The 21,524-nt window shown below is 48.2% G+C and overlaps 1 protein-coding gene across 5 annotated transcripts in view; it reads right to left on the bottom strand.

Moving 5' to 3' along the window:
- MYLK (myosin light chain kinase) overlaps positions 1–21,524 on the bottom strand; it is a 241,671-nt gene that overhangs the window by 90,130 nt on the left and 130,017 nt on the right. For 4 of the 5 annotated variants that reach the window (XM_019738977.3, XM_019738976.3, XM_019738974.3 and 1 more), the window contains exons 6-11: positions 20,994–21,159; positions 19,221–19,239; positions 17,439–17,977; positions 16,685–16,891; positions 12,656–12,790; positions 9,343–9,495 (exon numbers count right to left, since the gene is read on the bottom strand). In XM_019738977.3, the coding sequence (XP_019594536.3) occupies positions 9,343–9,495; positions 12,656–12,790; positions 16,685–16,891; positions 17,439–17,977; positions 19,221–19,239; positions 20,994–21,159 (1,219 nt within the window). The remainder of the gene's footprint in view (positions 1–9,342; positions 9,496–12,655; positions 12,791–16,684; positions 16,892–17,438; positions 17,978–19,220; positions 19,240–20,993; positions 21,160–21,524) is intronic. The other variant, XM_019738979.3, reaches the window with a different exon arrangement.

The following is a 21,524-nucleotide window of genomic DNA, read 5'->3' as shown; positions in this document are numbered from 1 at the left end:
AGACCTCAGGTTGGGGTCACATGGGACTAGAGTGACTGTGAATCCATACTAGTGAGTGACTAAGTCATTCAACTGCCCCAGATTCTTCACAGGGTGAGACAACTAACCAACCCTCCCTACAAACACACTCTGCGCTGGGATTAAGGAGCCAGTGAGGACCTCAGTTTTAGGACAAGCAGCTTCCTTTAGGAGGCCCGAGAAAAGCAGCCCTAATAGAATCCTGAAACTCGAGCCCAACCCCCCCCAATCCCCCCCCGCTTTACTGACCGAGAGGCCAGGTGTGCTCAGGGGAAGTGACCTGTCCAAGGTCACAGTGTCTGTTACAGGCAGACCTAGAGCTCGTACCCAGGCCTCCTGATAGTAAGGCCAAGACGCTCAGGAGACTGTCTCCTCCAAGGGAACCAGCTTCTTCAGTGGCACCCAGGGGGAACTCTCCACGGGGACAAACGTAGTGCCTGCTGACCCACACCTTACACCCTTGACAAGGGAGAAGTGCTAAAGCAGAGCAGGGGAAGCCAGGTAAAAAGGGCAATATGTGTTCCACTTAATTGCAAAGCCAAACAAATTATTCTGGCTCATCTGTGGCCTACACACCATGCAGCCGTTTTTGCTCACTCCTCTGTGGAATTCGATAAGAGAAGAAGAGACAGATGTACACTGGTGCTTTGAACCCATAGCTCTAGCTGCATGAGCTAAAGCAAGCTCCCCACACTAAGCCTCATTGTTCTCTCCTCTAACCTGCTGATGAGACGTCATCATCATTACTGCTGATAATCCAACACTGAGAAGTGGACTGTACATCATCAATACCATGCATGATAAATATTGCCGGGTTTTTAGATGATCAAAAGAAATAACATATGTAAAGCAGCTAGAACAATATCTGGCACATAATAACTATAAAAATAAATGTTTTGTGCCATTCCTAGCCCAACTGGTCTTTCTGGTGGAACAAACTCAATCTGACAATACTATAATGAGAAAAGTCCCCCCAAACCAGGACATTCACATTTAATCAGACAGAGATCTGAAAGGGCATGGACAGCCGCCAATGAGATGACATGGTGCCAATTTCTTACAAAGTTCAGCACTTTGAGATTCTCAAGGATGTTCATGACGCTGTTCAGTGTTATTCTCAACTTCCTGTGGTGTGGGACAGACTGTTTCCCCATTTGACAGCGGGGGGAGCTGAGGCTCAGAGAAAGAAGCTGGCCTGTCCTAAGGTCCTGGGGCTGGTATGACCAACAGGCTCCTGGTCTGGGATCTCTCCCTCCACTGTCCTGAGAACACAGGCCGGCCACCTAGATTCCACAGGGAGCTTTCTGTCATTGTGTTCATGCCCGGAGTCGCTGGTTACCCTAGAGATACACTCTTGTGGGGTTGTGCTTTAGCTGTCATCTGTCACGGTTCTGGTTCGTGGCAGGGGTGGAAGAGCCAGGGCCTGAGGCAAGGCCCTCAGCGGCGAGGGTGCCTCAGGGAACCTGAGGAGGGCAGGGTACCTTGGGGACGGCAGGCACGGGCTGTGGCACACAAATAGCAAGGGAGGGGTTCCTGGGACCTAGGGACAGACTTGCTACCCAGCTCAAATGGGGCCAGACTAAATATACCCCAGGTTTTTCCCACAGCTGTTCTTTCGGCTGCTCTGCTGAGACCAAGCCCACAGAAGGCCTTCTCTCTGGAATCCAGGAAGGGCTGAGCCTCCTTGAGTTACTGGCCTAGGATTAAAGATATAAAGTGAGCGGATCTATTGCTTTGCTACGTGGTTCCCTGGCCAATGACTTACCACTCACCGACTCACTCCGTCATTAAACGGAGCTGCTAGCTATGGGCACTATTCCATTTGGAGAAAATCAGAAGGACCAAGCCTGTCCTACAATGAGGAGACAAGAACGAAGATTAAGAATATTTGTAAGCAGTTTATTGACAATTGACAGGTAGACATGATGCCAGAGAGACTAAAGCTGTCAACAGGACTTGAGAAAGGGAAACAGTTGGAGAAAGGGAAGAGGAGAGAGAGAGAGGAGAGAGGGAAGGAGAGAGAAGGAATGTGGGAGCGAGATGGAGGGGGAAAGGAAGGCGAGGGAGAGAGACACACGGCTTTCTGATCCCACTGACCTCACATCCCACTGTTTTTCCTCCTTGTCCATTTTTGCTGTTTAGACTCATCAGAAACTGGTTTTTTTGGGATGTGTTTTTTTTAAAGTGTGTTTTTCCAGGGCCCATCAGCCCCAAGTCAAGTCGTTGTTTTCAACCTAGTTGTGGAGGGCGCAGCTCACAGTGGCCCATGTGGGGATCGAACCAGCAACCCTGGTGTTATGAGCACCGCGCTCTAACCCACTGAGCTAAAAGGCTGGCCCCAGAAACTGTTTTTGAAGACAGCTCCTAGTCATGAACTGAAACATTCAGTTCTTGCTCTGGTGAAGCAAAAGTATCAGGCAAATGACTCATCAGGGTCCCAGAGCAGCAAAGTAGAAAGCACAGAGGTGGGCTCAGTTGGAAGCCTACGGCTGCCGCATCTTAGCTGGGGTTTTGGACAGCTGACTACCTCTGAGCATCCATTTTCTTCAACCGCAAAGTGGAGTTCATTCAAAAGTGGAAAGAGGAGTTGTTACGGGAATTAAAGAAAACAAACCAGCTTTTTAACTGATGAGATTTTTCTACCAAAACAATGCTCTTCTTTAAAAACACTAACAGACAGAGGTTTTAGTTTAAAACACATGAATTGGTATTCATCCGATATTATATTTTTGAAAAGCTTTTATTTGGAGAAAGTGTTAAATACCCACACAACAGGTGCAATTTACCTTTCTTATTAGTTCTTACACAATACCCTGTATAACCCGTTCCTCACACCTGGAGACGTGAAGGAGGCCTCTAGCTTCTCTTGGGCTTAAAACTAAGAACCTCTTCCAGCCTGTGTCCAGTGTCTGGCTGTGATCTCAGAATCTCCCTCCATACTACAATAATTCTCCTGTCCTTACCTTCAGAGTCCTACCTTTTCATTGTATGGGTTTAGCAGGAAAACCAACTCTGAATTTTTCCTTGGATGTATTTTCTCCACCTGCCAACTTTCATTAGCCAACACGCTACTGTCTGAAACACCATGTTTCTGGATCTGAATTTGCATTAAATGCACATGTTTACCTGTGAATAGCTGAGGAGTTTTCCTTGAAAATAGCCCTCTGCAGTCTGTTAGCTCATTCAAAACTGGTTTCAGATTCAAACGAAAAATTGTGGAATGTTACATTGAAAGTGTTTAAGCAGATGACACAGAAATAGAAAACAGAGACAGGATATTGGTAGAAAACACCCGCCATCTAAGAAGCTGCCCAGGGCTCTCTCCTGCAGAGGACCTCTGCCTGTTGCTGTCACAGCCATTGACCAAGTCCCATCCCCCGTCTGTCAGCAACTTGAGAGCATTCTGGATTCACGGGTGGTCACCTTATGAAAATGGACGTGGAATGGCTCTCCTCCATTTCCTAACATTCACTCTCCCAGCACCTCTCAAGCAGGAAGACACACAGACCTCTTGGAAAATTAGGGGCAGGGAAAACAATTGTCTTTATCTCAGATCTATTATGGATTTTCCTTAAACTTGAGCCTGAGCTATTCTGCTTAGTCACTACAATGCAAAATACCATTCCAACAGCAAATCTGCTTCACTCCAAACACTGTTATACTATGGAAATTCAGTAAATCATCAATGAAGGAAGTTCTGGAAGCACAGTCCCCCCTACCTCCTTTATTTGGTGCTCAAAATCCAGCATGGTCTAGGGAGGAAGACTTGCCTTCTCCTTTCCCTAAATTCATGAACTGTTGGCTCGAGAGGACTCATCAAAAGAAGGTGACCATCACTCAGTGGACGTGGAGCCCAGCCTCTTCCCATTTGCAGGGTGTCTACGCAAAGTGCAAATCCCCAGGGAGGTATCTGACTTCTCTCTCAACACAAGTCCTAACCAAATAAGCCTACTTGGAGAGTCAGTCGAATATCTACATCTGAGGCACACACAGAGTCTTCGCTCATAATCCTGCTCTCTTTTAGCTTTTCTTCCCCACTGACTTCTCTAGAACCTAAGAAGCAAACGGGAAGAGAAGGGTGCAAGGAAAAGAATGAAAGGAAACCATGACGTATGACATCCCAGAAAAGATCTCTGACCAGTAATGATAGGGTAGCAGGATGAGCAGCGGGGATCGTTGCAGCCACAGCCTTCACAGTGCCTGAGAAGTGCTCATCAAACTCGAAACGTCAAGGTAGAGCATCCAAACCACCCAATGTTCCCTCCTGATGAGGGCCTGGAAACCACACTCTTCACCACGCTGTCACAGCAAGGCACACATTTTGCCATTAGGCACACAAAGCTGTAATTCTGGATGGCATTTCTGACCAAGGACTCCAAGCAAGTAAATGGTAGATATGATCTACAGTGGGCTGTCGACGGTTATAAATGTCTAATTAGTGAAGTGAGGCTCAAGTGCTAGGATACAGACACAAGTGTCCAAATATATACTTGGAAGGCCTTCTGTGACACAAAGGACCCACATGTCCAAATTCTGTGGTAGCCAACCTATATAAAGCGAAAATATTGGGTTTAAAAGAATTTCATATTTAATCGCTTACCTTCTTAGAATTTAAAAGACTTTTGGACAGATCTTTTGGGTAGACTGAGGTTCTCAAGAAATAAAAAAATTTTTTTAAAAAGAGACAAGCTAAAACCAATATTTATCCTTGCCCTTCAATCAATTTCTCTTTAGCTAACACAAGTATTAAAAAGTTTTCTGTGTTTTTAAACTCATGGCGGGCAGGGTTCATACCTGACACCGACTGAACAGACTACATAATGTCCCGAGTACCTGAGCATAATTTAGGAGCGAGGAGGTGGCAGCCAGCGTCTTCCAATGACAGAGGCTGCCAGTGCTCAAAGCTGCCCTGCAGGGGGCCTGTCACTACCCTGAAAAACTGGGCCTCAATGGCACCTTTATTTGCAAGAATGGCTGACTTTGCTGGTGCCCACTGTTTTCCTTAGGAGCTCTTCATCAAAACAAATACTCTAATAAATACGCTTATTAAGTTTCATTTTTTTCCTAGAGACGCTAAAAAAATAAAAATAAAAATCCAAATTTTACGTCCTTAAGCACCTTTAAGAAGCCCAGCAGACCTTCACTGAAATAAACAAACCATTAGGCTGAAAAACTATGTCAACATGGGTGCAATTAGCAGGTTAATAAATCTAGTCACTTAAGATTTTTAGCCTAACAAAGATACTCCAAGAGAAGACAAACTAAAATATTTGTGCCTCAGGAAGCCCCCCACCAATGAGTTAGTCCAAATACACTGAACAATTTATTTTCATTCAGGTCTTGCTGCGCCCTGCAGGAATTTGGATTAATTGTCCTTTAGGCTACATCCTGGGTCAGAAGGGAAGGGTTTCACTGCCTAGTTAACTACTGGGGATTTTTTTTCCTTGAGTGGGGGGAAGGAAAGAAGGAACATTTGGTAAGGGGCTCTTGCAAACTAGTTTGTGGATTTCCTGTACCCTCCCATGAGCATGGAGCCCCCAGGCAAGTGAAGAGGTGTGTGTGGGGGGGTATGCTCCTTGCACTGCTGGGGAGACTCACAAACCTCAGTTTGCTGTTTCATGAATTCACTGAAGACACGCTCACATGGCTGGCCCTGTTCTACCTGCAATGATAAATAAGACACGGTCCCCACCTGCAGGGAGCTTACAGTCTGGCAGGGAAGACAAATAAACAAGCAATTAGAGTAAACTTTCACAGAATATAATGTTTTCTCCTTGCCCCTATCGGCCCTGCATGATGTACCCCTGCTTCTCTCTCTGAACTCTTGCTTTACCCCCTGGCCACCCACTCATTCTGCTTCCGCCACACTGACTGTCTCACTGCTCCTTGAATAGGCTGACCTTGCTCCTGACTCAGGGCCTTTGCTCTTGCTGTGCCACCTGCGTGGAGCACTCTTTCTCCAGTTCACTGAAGTATCTGCTCAGAAGTCACCTCCTCATGGAGGCTTCTTTCATCACTCAACTAATAATGGACCCCTGTCACCCTTTATTCTCATTCTCTTAATAGCACTTGTTAGTGTTTGATTAAACCCGGTGCTGATGGTTGCCCGTCTCCACATCAGAATGGAAATGCTGCGAAGGCAGAGCTTGTCAGTCTTGTTCACTGCAACCGCCCCAGAACAAAGTAGATGCTCAATAAAGATTTGTTGCTAAATAAGCAAAACGACAGGGGAGGTAGTACAGCTGGTAAGAGAACTCATTCTGGGGTGATCAGGCCTCCCAGAGGAAGTGACATTTCTGGGAGGGAATTAGCCATATTTTAGGGGGAAGGGTACAGAGGGGAGGAGGCAAAGAAAGCAGGGGAAAGTGGCTGCAGAAATCATGTTAGAGTGCTGGGCCAGCAACTTCTGGACGATTGCAAAACCTTGGCAAAAGGCTAAGGAGGTGACAAAGAGTCCCCATGTCTGGTCTTCAGCAAAGTATCTGCTGAAATCTCCCACTGAGCTTGCCTCCAGCAGAGCCGCCCTCAGAAACAGCCCTGCCCTGGAACCCTAACAACCGAGGGGGATACTTTGATGACTGGCGCCCTCGTGTGGCCAGAACCCTAGAATGGCATGCAGGAGACCATGCCTTTAGTGTCTGGCCCAACACCTCCCTTCTCTGATTCTCTGATTCTCTGTCCCTCTTCCCAAAACAGACAGACAAGCACCCACTGTGACAAAGTTGATCCTTTGGTAAGATGGCTCCTTAGACTTGGCATTTTAAACTTTTATCTTGTTTAAAGGTTGGGGCTCCGTGGGACTGGCACCCTAACAGCACACACTTACTGAGTACTTCCTATGTTCCGGGGATGTTATGAATATTCATTCAACCCTCAAAGTACTGCAGGGTCACTATCAGTGTCCCCATTTCACAGAAGAGAAAGGTGAGGCCCGGAGAAATGAACAGCAGCCTAAGTCAAAAGAGGGGTGAGCAGAGGATCAGAATTCACACCCAGGCAGTCTGCTCCACATTCGTGCTCCAACCGTGGCCCGGAGCCACACTGAGGCCACAGAAAGGCCAGGCCTGGGCAGCGAAGGGAGAGGCTGGAAGCGTGGCAGGCACAGTAGGGAACAAATGCCTCCTTTGCCGTCATTTCCTACCCCCTAAGAGGCCCCCAGAGAACCTGGAGCCAAAGGAGCTGCCAATTAAGTAAGAAAAACTCCACAGTTTGTGGAGTGAGGATGGTGCAGGATGTGGACTCAAGCTTCCCAAGTGCCTTGGGGCACGGAGCCAGGGGTGTCACTGTGCCAGGCTCAGCCGGCCCCAATCCTGTGCAGAGAGCCCCAACACAGCCGGCCTGAGCACGTGGCTGCGTCTCTCAGCCTCCTTCTCCATTTATGGTATCTGAGACTCTGGCCTTCACAGGCCAGCAAATCCCCACATTGGGAAGGGGTTCTCACTCACACAGGGCTGCTCTCAGAGCAAGATCAAATGGCCCTGGCAGAGTCCTTGCCGGGGACCTCTCCTCTTTCTGCTTTAAAACACACTTGGATGGGTGATCAGGCAGGTCCCACTCCTCCCACAGACCTGAGGCAAGAATGTTAACCACAAACACTTCTTGATCCTTCATCTGGGACCCCCCCCCCGCCCTCCCCCCCCCGCCCTCCCCCCCCCACACACACACTTCAGTGGGACTGTTAGCTCAGCTGGGTCTCTCTAATCCAATCTTAACACAGGCAACCTGAGACAGGCCCTGGATTAGCTGGGCTATTGGCTGAGGCTAGCGAGGGAGCAGTCCAATGACATGCCCATTGCACGCCATTCTGGCTCTCTCTGCCATTACTAGACTTTGGGGTAGGTCACGTGGGCCTCCAAGAAGAGCTCCTTGGTGGGAATTGGAGAGCTGCTCTCTTGGCTCAACGAGACGAGGCTCAGATCTGGTCTTGTTTCCTTTTAAGTCTCATCACCACAATTTCCCCAGGCTCCTCAGTCAGCCATGAAATGAGATCTGTGAGGATAAAGGGGTTCCCTGTATAAACCGAATTGCTGGCTGACAAATTCCCTGGGGCCAGCGTCAGGTTCCGACCTGAGTGTGAAGGGCTTCCTAGAAGGAGGGGAGGTCAGGTCACGGGTGACGAATCCCTGCAGGGGCACCTCAGAGAATTGGAGAGGCCAGGGAGCATGTCCCCTCCTGGCAGGGAGCCTCACAGAGCCAGCGGTCACATCCTCGGTCAGCGACAGTTCCTTTATCCCTGTGGGGCCGACGCTGTCCAGCCCAGAGGGCCACCCTCCCATTTTGGGCCAGGGGACACACATTCTGGGAAGGGCAGGCACAGAAAAGGGCACGGGCGTGGAGTCACGAGGATCTGGGTTTGAAAGGTCAGCTTGACTAACTAGCTTGGCATATTAGGCAAGTCACATTAAGTTTTTGAGACCCCCAGACCCCTCTGTGTAAAACAGAAAAACCACCCCACCTCCGCAGAGCTGGTGAAGTCCAGATGAGAAAATATGGGTGACGTGGAAGTACTGAACCCAGTAACCAGCACATGATTTTTCCCTTGCCTTTTTTAGTGAAACCCTCTCCTGTGGCCTTCTAGAAGGCAGCTGCTCACATTACAGGGAGACTTTCCCCGGGGGCCTGTGCCCTGGGGACAGAGTAAGGACACACGGTCCTCCTGCTGGTCCACAGGGAAAGCAGAGCACAGCGCACCCAGTCCAAGGCCCCAGGCCCCCATCACACACAGGAGCTGGGGCCCAGGGTGAGGGTGGGAGTCGGCGTACCTGAACATCCGGGACCTAAGAAGCACTTCCCCGGAGACTGTCACTACCACGTCTTGAGTCCTGTGGCTGCCCCGTGACTCCTTGGGACTAAGTGCTTGGTAGGGAGCAATGCAGGACCATGATAATCAGATTACTGGACACCAGGCTGGTGATGTATTAAAAATAAGCCTGGGGTGGTGGGGAGGAGCAAGGGCAGATGGAAAAGGAGGCCAGCCTATGGCCTTCTAGAATCTCAGTATTGGCATTCTGTTATGCAGTGTCCCCCAATGTGTGAGGGGTCATCTGTGAGAGCCCTAAGACCTAAGGGCCTGGGGTTCCTCCTCCAAGGTCATCTTTCAGTGTGTGCGATTTCCTGCCTCATAGATCGGGAGCCTCCTGAGCCAAGGGAGTCTTTGCCTCTTCCCGCTGCATCTTCCCTCGGCCCTGGGGGTGGGGACTGGCCTTTGCATGTCCATCTCCCATGCCAGACCCATGTCACTGTGAATCGCGAGAGGCCGTCTCCTCCACCTGCCTGCCTTCAGGTGCCTTTCTCCAAAGCAGATGTGTTTGCACAAGCTCCTACCGTGGACAGTGACCCGGGCGCTGCAGGACGCCCGTCCCAAGGTGTTCTCGGCCACACAGGTGTAGGTGCCATCGTCCTCCGGCAGGGCGTCCTGGATGTGGAGCTCAGCCACCCCTGCCTCGCAGGTGGAGTGAGCATACTGGATGGGCTGCTCTGTGGAGGGAAGCACAGCCAGGCTTAGGTCAGGGAGCACGGTGGCCGGGACGTGAGCCGTGTCCTCAGCAGAGCTGCTGTGGTCATGACGCTATGCTCCTCACGCTCCCTCAGAGCCACTGAGGGCTAATGACGTGTCAAGGCCACACCCAGCCACCTGGACAGAGGCTTGTGGGTGGATAGAGAGGCAGGTGCTAGGGAGATGAAGGCGAGGGAGCGGCTGCTTGGGGGGAGTGGGGGGGGGCTGGAAGGACTGGGGGAGGGGTTCTGGAGGCATTTAGAATCCGGGAGGGAGAGAGACATAGTTCTGTGCATTCTGTGTAAATAAATAGTCCCCAAATCCACATCCTGGACTTCACAGCATTCTGAGCCTGGAAAGAATCTTACAGGGTCATCTGGCCCATAGCCCAGCCTCAGGCAGAACAGACCTTGCCGAAACTGAACTCCTGGCTCCTTTTAGAATTCTCCAGAAACGACTGCATTTCCCATTGCAGATATTTATCAGAAACCTCAACCCAATGCTGAAATTAGGTGCATTTCTTTATGTAATTAGGTTCATTAAGGGTTCATGAAAAAGGTAAATATGGGGAACTAAAAATGACTCTGGCCCCTACTTCCCAGAGTCCCTTCCACAAGAGGCCCTTGATTCAGGCCCTTGATTCATAAAGTCCTGCATGGAGACAGAAGCACATGCTATGAACTTTAGTGGCTTCCTTAACGCTATATGTTTCTGGGACTTCATCATTCCAGGAGATGAGCTTTCATTTCCAGGGGGGGAAAAATCTCATTACTGAAGAGTCTGGCCTTAGAGCAGGAATGTGTCTGTTCGCTATATAGGAAGCAACTGTCAGTTTCTGCCTTTGTCAGGCCCCAGGGTCCTGGTTTGCACTTCATAAAATTGGGGGTGGGAGGTGGGGGAGGGAGATAGTACAGAAAGAAGTCCTCTCCCTGCAATGCAGTGTTTTCTTCTGCACATAGCAACACTTCATGTCTCCATGACAGCCTGGCAGAGACTGCCAAGCATGCCACAGGGCCCGAGGGAAGAGGTTCTGCCCGACCCAAGACGATTCAGAAAAGGTGGCTGGGGGCTAGGAAAGGCAGGGGCCAGGATCCTGCTACTGAGCAGATCAAACGCCACTTTTTGTTTTTATTTTTTTGTGAAAATGACACCCCAAGACCTCTCTTCCTTGAAAATACCAGTATACCCCCTGATTTGCCATCAAAGGGCCGCTGCGGTTGAAACAAGCACTGACAAGTTGTTTGAGAGCTCTCATTTTTCTGGAGCATAACTCATGTTGGCCCCACAAGCATGGGATGAAATGGTGCCCCCAGAAAAAAAATTGTTGCCTCAGGGCACTCAGAATTGGGAAACACAGAACTCCTCCCGTTCCAAGGTTAAGACCAGTTAGTGGCCAAAAGAATCCAACTTGACACGATCGCCCTCTAGTGGTTAGCCTGTGGCAATGCCAAGATTCACCAAGAAGAAGAAGGTGGGTTTGCTTTTCAGCCCTGAGGGGTGCAGAGTCAGCCACAAACAGTAGTTTGTGGACCAACTCTGACCTACGGCCTGTTTTCATACAGCCTAAAAGCTGAGAATAGTTTTTACATTTCTTAAATGGCTGAAAGAAAGTCAAAGGAAGACTATTTTATGATGTGAAAATTATATGAAATTTTCATTCAGTGTCCATAAGTAAAGTTTTACTGCAACACAGCCACACTCCTTCATTTACACATTGTCTCTGGCTGCTTTTGTGCTACAACAGCAGAGCTGCTGTAGTTGTGACAGAGACAGTATGGCCTGCAAAGCTGAAAATATTTACTATCTGGCCCTTGATAGACAGTTTTTCATGACTGCAGGACTAGACCCTGAGTGAGGTGGAAGGGAAACTGTCTTACTCAGATCCGTCACTGCTCCTTAACCTCCATGTTCTGTTACAGCCCCAAGAAGGCTGCCTCCTTGCAGTTCGTGAGGGCATGTGACAGGAACTCTGTCCTTAGTGAGGGTGGAGGGAAAGGAGACGTGAATTCTCACTTATCTGCCCAAGCAGATCACACAGAGGTAGACTCCATGGCACCTTCTCTCACTGACTAAAGCCAATTTCTATCAAAGCCTAACAAACTATACCAGTGAGGAAGGGTCACAGCAACACGTCAATGGCACAGAAACAAGTGGGGGCTATCTGGTGCATAGGTGACGGGTGCCGCTGCATAGGTGACAGGTGCCACTGCATAGGTGACGGGAGCCGCTGCATAGGTGACGGGAGCCGCTGCTCCCTGAAGGAGCCTATTCTACAAGCTCTGAGAGCTGAGCAAGCCCCACACCTTCTGTTTCAGCCCCTGTCCTCCCTGACAAAGCAGCCAACGCCCAGAGAGGTAGTGGGCTCTCCAAGGTCACCCAACCACTCCGTGGCAGACAGGGACAAGCGCCCCTGTCTCCTGACTCTTGGCAGCTGTTCCTTCATCCTCCTTGGTGACCCCCAAAGCAGACCTTGCTCAATTTCATTGAATTTATGGACAGTTCTCAGGTCTAAAATCAGAGAGCTCCCATACTTTTGGAATTTAAAGGCCTTTTTAAAAAGAGAAGGATGGTAATACATGAGAATTAACTTTTTTCAGAGGATATTACTTGGCAAAAAAGAAAAAAAACGAAAGGTGTCTTGTTTCCATAGGACTATAACATTAATGAGAATTACTGGCCTGTGAACCCCAAAAACAGGTGCCACTAAATAAAAGATGAGGTCCTTTGAGCAACTTTAATGTGGTTCATTAATTTGATGGTTGTTTTGTTCATTTAGTGACTCAACAAACATTTATTGAGGGCCTGTGATGAGTCTGGCCACACAAAAAGGAATTAAATTGCTTGTGCACCTATCTGCCAAGTCCTTCTTTCACCGTTTACATAAAGGATCTAATTTAAGTTTCACAGCCGCCACCCTGGAAGGTAGGTTGATTATTCTCGTCTTGCAGGCAAGGAGCTCAAGGCTCAGACAGGAGTAGTAATTTACCCGGGATCCCCAGCGAGGCACGAGCAGACTCCCAGGTCCCATTTTCTCTCTGTGCTTGTGCTTCCTTGTTAGGCAGACGTGGCTCAGTGTGATCAATGGGGAAGTCAAGTGAGAATGCAGGCAGGGCCAAAGGGACCGGGGCAGGGGGGACTCACCATTGAGCAGCCAGGTGATTCGGGGCACTGGGGTTCCCCTCACCGAGCACTGCAGCACAAAGTCCTGGCCCTCAATGATGGTGCAGTCCCTCAGGACACTGGAGAAGGAGGGGGCCACCTCCACCACGGCCAGCCCTGCGAGGGCAAAGAACAGACAGGCCATCTCAGATCACAGCTGGCCCACGCTGGTGACTGACGGCAGTCATCCCACGTCTTGCAGGCAGACGCCTCACTGCCCTGGGCCCCCAGGGCTTCCTCGGAGGCCTGGCTTTGCCTTATCTATCTTCATACTTGGAAGCAGGACTCAGGCACCTCCTGTCTTGTCTTGACTTTTGCTCCCCTGGTGCACCCCCAGAGCCTTATGTTCCATTGGTGATTGCACAGTTTTGTGAATATCTTTTTACATGGAGAGGCCACATGCCCACTGGTGAGAACATTTCAATTTTAAATTACTATAATTATTTTTTCCAATTCCAGGTTTTCCATCCTAGGCCAATGGTTCAGGAGGGCTGGGGGCCTGGGACTGTGCATTACTAAATTCCCTCATGATGCTGACGCATTCTAACTGAGAGCCACATGGCTAAACGTTCCAGAAGCCTTCTACATCGGTGAACTGGGGAGCATTCTGTAGATTGAGGGCCTTAATTAAGAGCAATGGGGATGGATCATCTTTTCTACAACAACCAGAACACGCTGCAGAAATGTCAAGGTGGCTGGCAGCTGCAGAAAGATAATGGGATTTGGTGATTAGCAGATATCTCACTGGGTGCTTTTCAAGAGAAGCTATTTAATACAGTGCTAAGGGGAAAGCCATATTATATTTCTGGGGTTTGAGGGCAAAACTAATATTTGAGGGCTTACTATGTGCCAAGCCCTTTTCCAGACGTGAAGCTAGTGACTTTGGACAAGTCACTTCACCTTACTATAGCTTAGTATTCTCATCCGGAAAATGGATGAAACTAAAATGATCTCAAGGTTGTTGGGATAAGTAAATGGAACAATGCAAGAAACGCATCAGCACAAAGCCTGGCATATTGAACTGGCTTTGGGTGGACCGTTAGCTGTTATTATCAAATGGAAGCTGTGTACAGAGACTATACTTAGCAGCAAGTTTGGGGGTTAAAGAGAGTGGAGCTAAAGGAAAGTATCTTCTAATCTGTTGAGCAGAAGGAAGATTTTCTTTCTTTTTCAGCATGGAGACGACCAGAGCATGCTTGTAGGGAGAAGAAAAAGGCCTCTACATATGGGGATGGGGAAAGATAATGGTGGGATCGTAAATCATTATTAGTGACAATCTTTGTGGAGATGGGAAGGGATGGAAAGAGAAGTCTCGGTAAGGGAAACAGACAGCTCTTCTGCGGGATTGGAAAAAAGAGAGAAAGAGGATGCTGCAGGAGAGGCTAAAAGAACACACGTCAGATGACCTGCATCCAGGTGACGTCACCTGGAGAAGTTCCAGAACATCTAGTGTCTCCAAGAAGAAAATTAAGCAGCAGTCTGGAATGGCAGAGTAAGGACTTCTGAAAACACACTCCTCCACGCTGGCAACAAGTCAAAACCAACTTTTTCAGAACTTAGGAAATTAGCCAAAGGTTTGCAACATTCTGAGGAGCATTAATTCAAAAACACACAAACAGCTGAATCTTGGCAAGACCAGCAAGCTTTGTGGCATGTTCAGTTCCCATCCCCCTTGCCCCAGCTCGGCTGTAGCTTTAAGAACCAAACATTCTCTTCCACCTCCGACTTGCTGCAAGTACAGTCTCTATGCACAGCTTCCATTTAATCATAACAGCTACCACTCCAGCGAAAGCCTGCTGGTTTTTACCCTTAGTTGCACAGGGTGCCATGTTCCCTGCCCAACCACAGAGAGCCCTACTGGACGAGCTTGGGCTCCTGGACCTGCGAGCTCTGCCTACAGGCACATCTCTGAATGGACTGGATAACACCCTCCAAAGAAATTCACGAACAAAGTCAAAATCCCAATTAAGAGGAAAATCAATGGTACACAGTGAAAAGTAAGACTACCGCCCACCCTTACCCTATGGACTCCCGTTTCCTTTCCTAGAGGCAACTTGTGGACCCTACCAGAAATGGTTTATGCACACGCAAGCATCTGTTTACATATCTGTAGCGATTTCTTATTTTCGCTTTATACAGATAGCGTGTGATACACATGGCTGTGTACTTGGCTCTTCTCCCTTATTAATGTGTTTTGGACACATGTCACCATCTGAGTCTAGAGGTCGGCCACATTTGTTTACTGGCTGCATGGTGTCCTACTCTGTGGAGGAACCACTAAATTCCTTCCCTTTCCTTCTGTGTTTTCTGGGAAACGTTTATTATGGCAAAATTAAAACACACACAAAAGTAGAGAAAGCAGTCTAGTGAATCATCATATATTTGTTTCTCATCTTTAATAATTATCAACTCATGGCCAATCTCATTTCCTTTATACACCCACCAGCTCCCATCTCACATGGATTATTCCTGAAGCAAATATCAGAAATCATATCATTTCACCAGTAAAAAAACCCTCAATTTGTATCTATGAAATATATGGAATAAAAACCACAAGACCACCATCACATCTTAAAAATGGCACTACAGTTGGCCCTCTGTATCTGCAGGTTCCGTATCTGCAGAATCAACCAACCGGGGATTGAAAATATTGCCAAAAAATGTCACCTTGTTGCTGCTATGTAGTATGTAGTGTGTACTGAACATGTACAGACCTTTTTTCTTGTCATTACTCCTTAAATAATACAGTACAACAATGATTCATATAGCACTCACATTGTATTCGGTATTATAAGGAATCCAGAGATGATTTAAAGCGCACCGCAGGATGTGTGTAGGTTATATGCAAATATTACGCCGTTTTATAGAAGGAACTTGAGCGTCCCTGGATGTTGGTACCTACAAGGAGTCTTGGGACCCATCCCCTGCAGATACCGAGGGTCAACTGTAATTCCTTCAGATCAAATATCTTTTTAAGCTCAAATGTTTCCGATGTTCTCATTAAAAAAAAATGTTTTAAGGCGTCTCGATCAGGATCCACACTAAGTCCATATATTGCAAGTATTGATGTCTCTTACGTATCTTTTCATCTAAGTTTTTTATAAGTTGTCTTTCCCTTCTTCTTTTTGCTTGCAATTTATTTGTGGAAAAAATGGGCAAAGGTTATTTGTCCCATAGAGTGTCCAACAGCCTGACATTTGCTGACTCTATCCCTGTGGGTTAGTATGTTCCTCAGCAGTATGACATGGGTGTAGGGTCACTAAACAGCATTTAAAGAGAGGGGGCAATTTTATAGAGAGATAGGATGGCTACAAAGATATTTATAACTTTGTCACAACAGTGAAAAAATGGAAACCATCTAAACGTTCAATAAGAGCATACCTAAATTAGACACATTGTTCTCTGAAACATTAATGGCACTAAAAATTATGTTCTCAAATACTATTAAATAATATAGAAAGAAACAGTATAGACAGATGCTCACGTAACATGAGCAAATTAGAATAGAACGCGGTATACAAACAGCACAATGCCGAATTTGTTTTAAAAACATTAAAACATCATTTATTTCTGAGTCATAAGATCATATATTGTTGAAATTCCCCACAATGAACACTCATTGCTTTTATAAACAGATATTACAATAAACATAAACGATGTGGGATGCCACATCATCTCCTATTACTCTAAACTTTTGGTTCCCTGTGGTTCCAAAAGTGAGTCATGTTGCTACTCGGACAGCTGAGGAACCAAAAAAAGGTAGCTCTCAGCTGGGCTGGGCGTGGGGCCTGGGCATGTTTATTTTGAGGTGACTCTGATAGGAACTCCTGACCCAGAATCACCGTCCTGGAGCAATGACTTTGGCCTTGGCATGTGTGTGGGGCCAATGTTTCTGTTCGGTTGTGTACCCTGGGCAGAGGGCTATGGAAGGTGACCTGGTGCAGTATATGAAGCCCCCCATGAGTGGTCCTCCCTCAGAGAACCCAGAGGGGCCCCGAGGAAGGTACTCACTTTTCACCAGGAGGGTCCAGCCACAGGACACCTGGCCTCGGACATTGGAGGCTGTGCAGCTGTAGTTCCCGCTGTCCCTTGCCCGGGCTCTCAGCAGGCAGAGGTAATGGGACCCACCATCTTCATAAATCTCAATGGTGCCTTCTCGTCTCCTCATAGGGGCACCTTCCAGGAACCAGGTCACTTGGGGCTTCGGGATCCCTGAAACTATAGGGCCAGGTGAAGGCCGTGAGGCCCCCCTGAGAGCACACTGTGCTTGTGGGGTGGGGATGGGGTGGGGGTGGGGCTGAACCTGAGGGAAGGGCTCAGTCTGCTGTGCGGCTGCCCTCCAGCTTCAGTCCACGTCTCACCCCTCAACCCTCTACTGCACAAAAGTAAACATCCCACGATAGAGGCAGGGTCCTTGGGGAGGTGGGACACAGGGTGACCTCCAGTTTTCTAGGGGAGCCAAAGCTAGCGGAAGGGACAAAAGAGGAGACCCTGCGGCCGGTGATGGAGACGACCAGTTTTCCCCTGGAGGTGGTAAGAATAAGGGCACAGGGCTGATGCTCTATCCAACAGTGGGCAGTGGCCACTGCTGGGTATTTCTCCAGAACAAAGGAAGCTACGAGACTGAGTCCTTCCTGAAGGAAGACCCCTGTAAGGGGCTGCCGGGGTGCAGGGGATCCAAAGTGGGTACAGGAAGCTCAGGCCACTGTGCTGATGGAAGGGAGCTACACTGTGGGAGCCAGTGACCTGAGTTAGCTCTACTCACCCTCACATCTGAACTTGACTGTTTGATCTTCGCGGACTTCCTGGCTTTGGGGCTTGCTCTCAAATTTGGGGAATGTTGAATCCCTCCGGCTCTCCATAGGGATTTTCCTGGTAGCAACCCTGCTCACAACTTCTTGGCTTCCCAGGCCAGACTGCCTGGTGGGGAGGGTGGCTGGAGGGGGACCAGCTGGCCTCTCCCTCTCTTCTCTGGAAGGAGAGAGGGGCCCCACAGCCGGTGCTCTTGGTTCTGGCTGGACTTTCATGGTCTGCAGGGTGATGGTGCTGGAAGTCTTCTGCAGGATGGGGGTCCTCAGGGCCTTTCGAGGTGTGTCCCCGGATGGCTCCAGCTTGGATTCCCCCAGGGGCTGAGATTGGCTACTTGTGACCCAGGCCAGGGAGCCACCTCTCTGGGTGCTGGAGCAGTTCTTACTGTCAGCTGCAGTCTCCAGGCTGTTCAGTTTTGGCCCCTGCGTGATTCCGTTGGTCACTTCCTTCCTGATATCTGAACTGGCTGCCTTTGTTCCCCTCACAAATGACCTGCTTGGTGGCGGTGGTGGTGGCGGTGGTGGTGGTGGTGGGAAGGGGGAAGGATGGAATGATCATCAGGTTACTCACAAGCATTACTCACCACAAGCACAGATTCCAGGGGTCACAAAAGCCCACAAATGAAGCGAGAGTAAGAGCAAAGGTCTTTCTCTGCAGTTTTCTCAGTTTCCCGGACCAGAAAACAAGCAGCCATTCTTGACAGGCTCCTCATCCCCAATCCCGAGCCTGTTCTAGCCACACTCATTCAATCTGCCTCTTTTCTCCACAAGCGCCCCCCTAGTTCAAACCACACAGCCCCTCGTCCACCGGGCCCTCTCTAACCTATGTTCCACATAGCAAGCGTAGGCAATCTTTTAAAATAGAAATCACATCATGTCATTTCAAGCTTAAAGACGTTCCAACAACTTTTCCACTGTATTAAGAATAAAACTGAACTTCTCACGGCAGCCTGCCAAGATGCCCCTACGTGTGTGGGCTCCGGCTGCCTCTCTGGAACCTCACAAGACACCGTCTCTGTTGCCTACCAGGCCGCAGCCACAGGGGTGTTCCTTCGGGTCCCCCCAATGCCCACCTCCCACCTCACCGCTTTCACACACGCTACTCCCTCTGTTTGGAACACTTTCTCTCTGAGCTTTTCTTCACCTAGCTAATGTTACTCTTCACAAGCCTGAGCTCAAACAGCAAGTTTTCAGAAAGGGTTTCTCTGACCCTCTGATCTAAACCAGCGCTTCCCTGTTATTCCTCCGCAGAGAGGCATCACCGTTTGCAATTATGTGTCCATGCGCTCTGTTTAAAGCCCACCTCCACACTAGGTGCCTGCTCACCCCACATACCCAGAGCCTGGCACCAACCATAGCACACAGAAAAGGAAGGTCCTGAGGCAGATGTGCTGGATGAGTGAGTGGATTCCAGCCTGGAACGTGGGAGGCACCCTTCCAGAGCAGAATGCCCTTCCTAATCACCCTGACTAGTGAAGATACTGAGCAGACACCGAGAAAGACCGTGGCATTGAGTCTTCGAGAGTGATGGCAAGCCTGACAGAGAACCTGGATGTCATGTTATAATAGAATGAAACAAATACCCAAAATAAAATAATGCCTCCCCCCGCCCCAAACAGTCAGTTCTCTCTCCCCATGTGATGACTTAGAAATTCAGGGTGTTTCTTGATTATTATCCCTCTTTTTCTTACGGGGCATTTTCAAGATGGAAACATAATAATCACAAAGCTTAGACGTACCTGTTGGCATTGTCCAAACCTGGAGAAATGGAGAGGGTAGAAAGACTATTAGTGGAATATTTTATACACCAACACACCAAGAGGAGAAAGTGATAAGGCAACAATCTCTGTCATTTATTACAGAGTTTTTCACTTTCTAAGCTCTGACCTTCCCACTCCCCTGTGGTCCCACCTCCCTCACTCCTTTCAGCTTCCCTGGTCCTGAACTTACTGGTTTAATTTGATAAACTCCTCTGAGCCCTGGACATATATCAATAATTCCACTGCTGTCCTGGGCCTTTTTTGGTGGCTTCTGCTACCATACCATGTGGCATGGCACCTGTTTTGTTCACTAGCCCACAGAAGGAAATAAAACCAGTTGAGGGACAAACCAACTCAATATTGACTGAAAATTTCAAACCCAAACAGTACACATGGCTCTCAAAGACAAACCCCCAAAATGATCATGTTTGACAAATAACTGCTTTGAAAATGTACAAGGGAAGTGTAATTTTATTCAGTTCTTCAAAGAAACATATATTTTTTCCTGCCACATTATTTAAAAAAAAATTTACCATGGAAAATTTCAAACTATACAATAGTAGAAAGATATAACAAACCCTGAAAGCTATCACCCAGATTAAGGAAATATCAATATTTTGCCAGTCTTATTTCTATCCCTTTTGGTCTATGTTTTTTTCTTTTTCAGGAGCCTTTTTCTGGGAGTGCTTTAAAACAAATTCCAGGCAACATAGCGTTTTGTCATTAAGCACTTCAGAAGGGAACAGGGTTTACTTCAAGGCTAGGGCAAGTACAGGGAAGAGTGACTAAAACACTACTGTCCATGCATAACAGCCGGTCCTGAGCCTGCTGTGAGCTGTGAAGCCAAGTTCCACGGGACCAGGATTTCCGCCCCCTTAATGATGTAGAATGGAACAGAAAATACCAGCGTGTACTGTACATAGTACAACTCAAGACTGTTTCATATAACTTGTTTCAGGTAAATGTTTATATACCGATCATGTCCTGGGTTGCAATGTAGAATAAATTTCTTTCTGTGGGTGGTGAAAAATGCTTGGGCCAAAAATGGTAAAGAGAGCAAGGAGGAAGAGTTTCTGAGAAAGGAAGGGGATGTGGAAGAGAAAAATTACAGAAGAAAAAAGAAGGTAAGAAAGGAGGAGGAGAGAGTGGAGGTCATTTCCCTCCCTGAGCCCCCAAATCCCACCTTGCTCACGGTTCCTGCTCCACACACCTCGGCTTTCCCAGGCTGCACTTGGTGGGCCCAGGGCAATACCGGGAGGAAACAGAGTCAAAGATATTTCAAAGGAAGAACGGACAGGCTCTGATGCTTACAGCAAGGACGAGGCGGGGTCAAAGGTGAGGCTGGAATGTCCAGTCTGGGAGAGAAGGAAAAGGGCGCTCCTGGGGTCCAAAGAGTTAAGTTGAGGGAACACCTCATTTGAAGGACAGAGAGACAATGGGTGATAAGTTACATGTGAGGTGACAGCAAGATATTAGCAATACCCATTCTTCCAGTTGACATTTAGAGACATAAAAAGGGAGTCTGAGCAAGGAGGAAAGACAGAAGACACAGGTGTAGGGTGTACGGAGGAGACACAAGTGAAGCACCTTCTGTGGTCATGTCTGTGTTGCCGGCCATTTCCTTCCTTCTGGTTCAAGGGTACGCATGGGTACATAAGTGTGACACGTGTAACACACAGATGTGTAAGGAACAAGCTCCTAGGAGTGTACAGGAAGGGGGCGTGGGCACTAGCTCTCCCGACCAGTTGGTACCTTGGATGGAAAGCTCAGCTGACATGGAGGCCTTGCCGGATCCGTTCACCACCATGCATGTGTACACTCCCAGGTCATCCTGGCTGACCTCATGGATTTCCAGCACTTGCATCCCATTCTTCTCAGACATAGACACACGGGCACTTGGCTGCAGGGGAACATCTCCCTGTGGATGGCAATAAAGTGGATTGGTTCAAAAACAACAACTGCCACCTGCTGGCACCGTCCTCCTACCTCCTGCCAATCCTGGTGCGACAGACACCAGGCATGGGCAGCAAGCCCTCTGTTTTGGGCTCTGCCAACATGCTTAGAGAGCAGTCTTTGTTTTTATTTTTATTTTTAAAGTATTTTTCAATTACAGTTGACATACAGTATTATGTTAGTTTCAGGTGTACGACAGAGTGATTAGACATCTATATACCTTACATAGTGATCGCCCGGTAAGCCTAGTACCCATCTGACACCACTCGTGGTTATTACAATATCACTAACTATATCCTCTATGCTGCATGAGAACAGTCTTTGGACAGA

This window comes from Rhinolophus sinicus, chromosome 17, assembly GCF_057876585.1.
Source record: "Rhinolophus sinicus isolate RSI-liver-muscle chromosome 17, RSI-T2T, whole genome shotgun sequence".
Lineage (NCBI taxonomy): Eukaryota > Metazoa > Chordata > Mammalia > Chiroptera > Rhinolophidae > Rhinolophus > Rhinolophus sinicus.
This window is presented reverse-complemented; position numbering and strand designations above follow the sequence as displayed.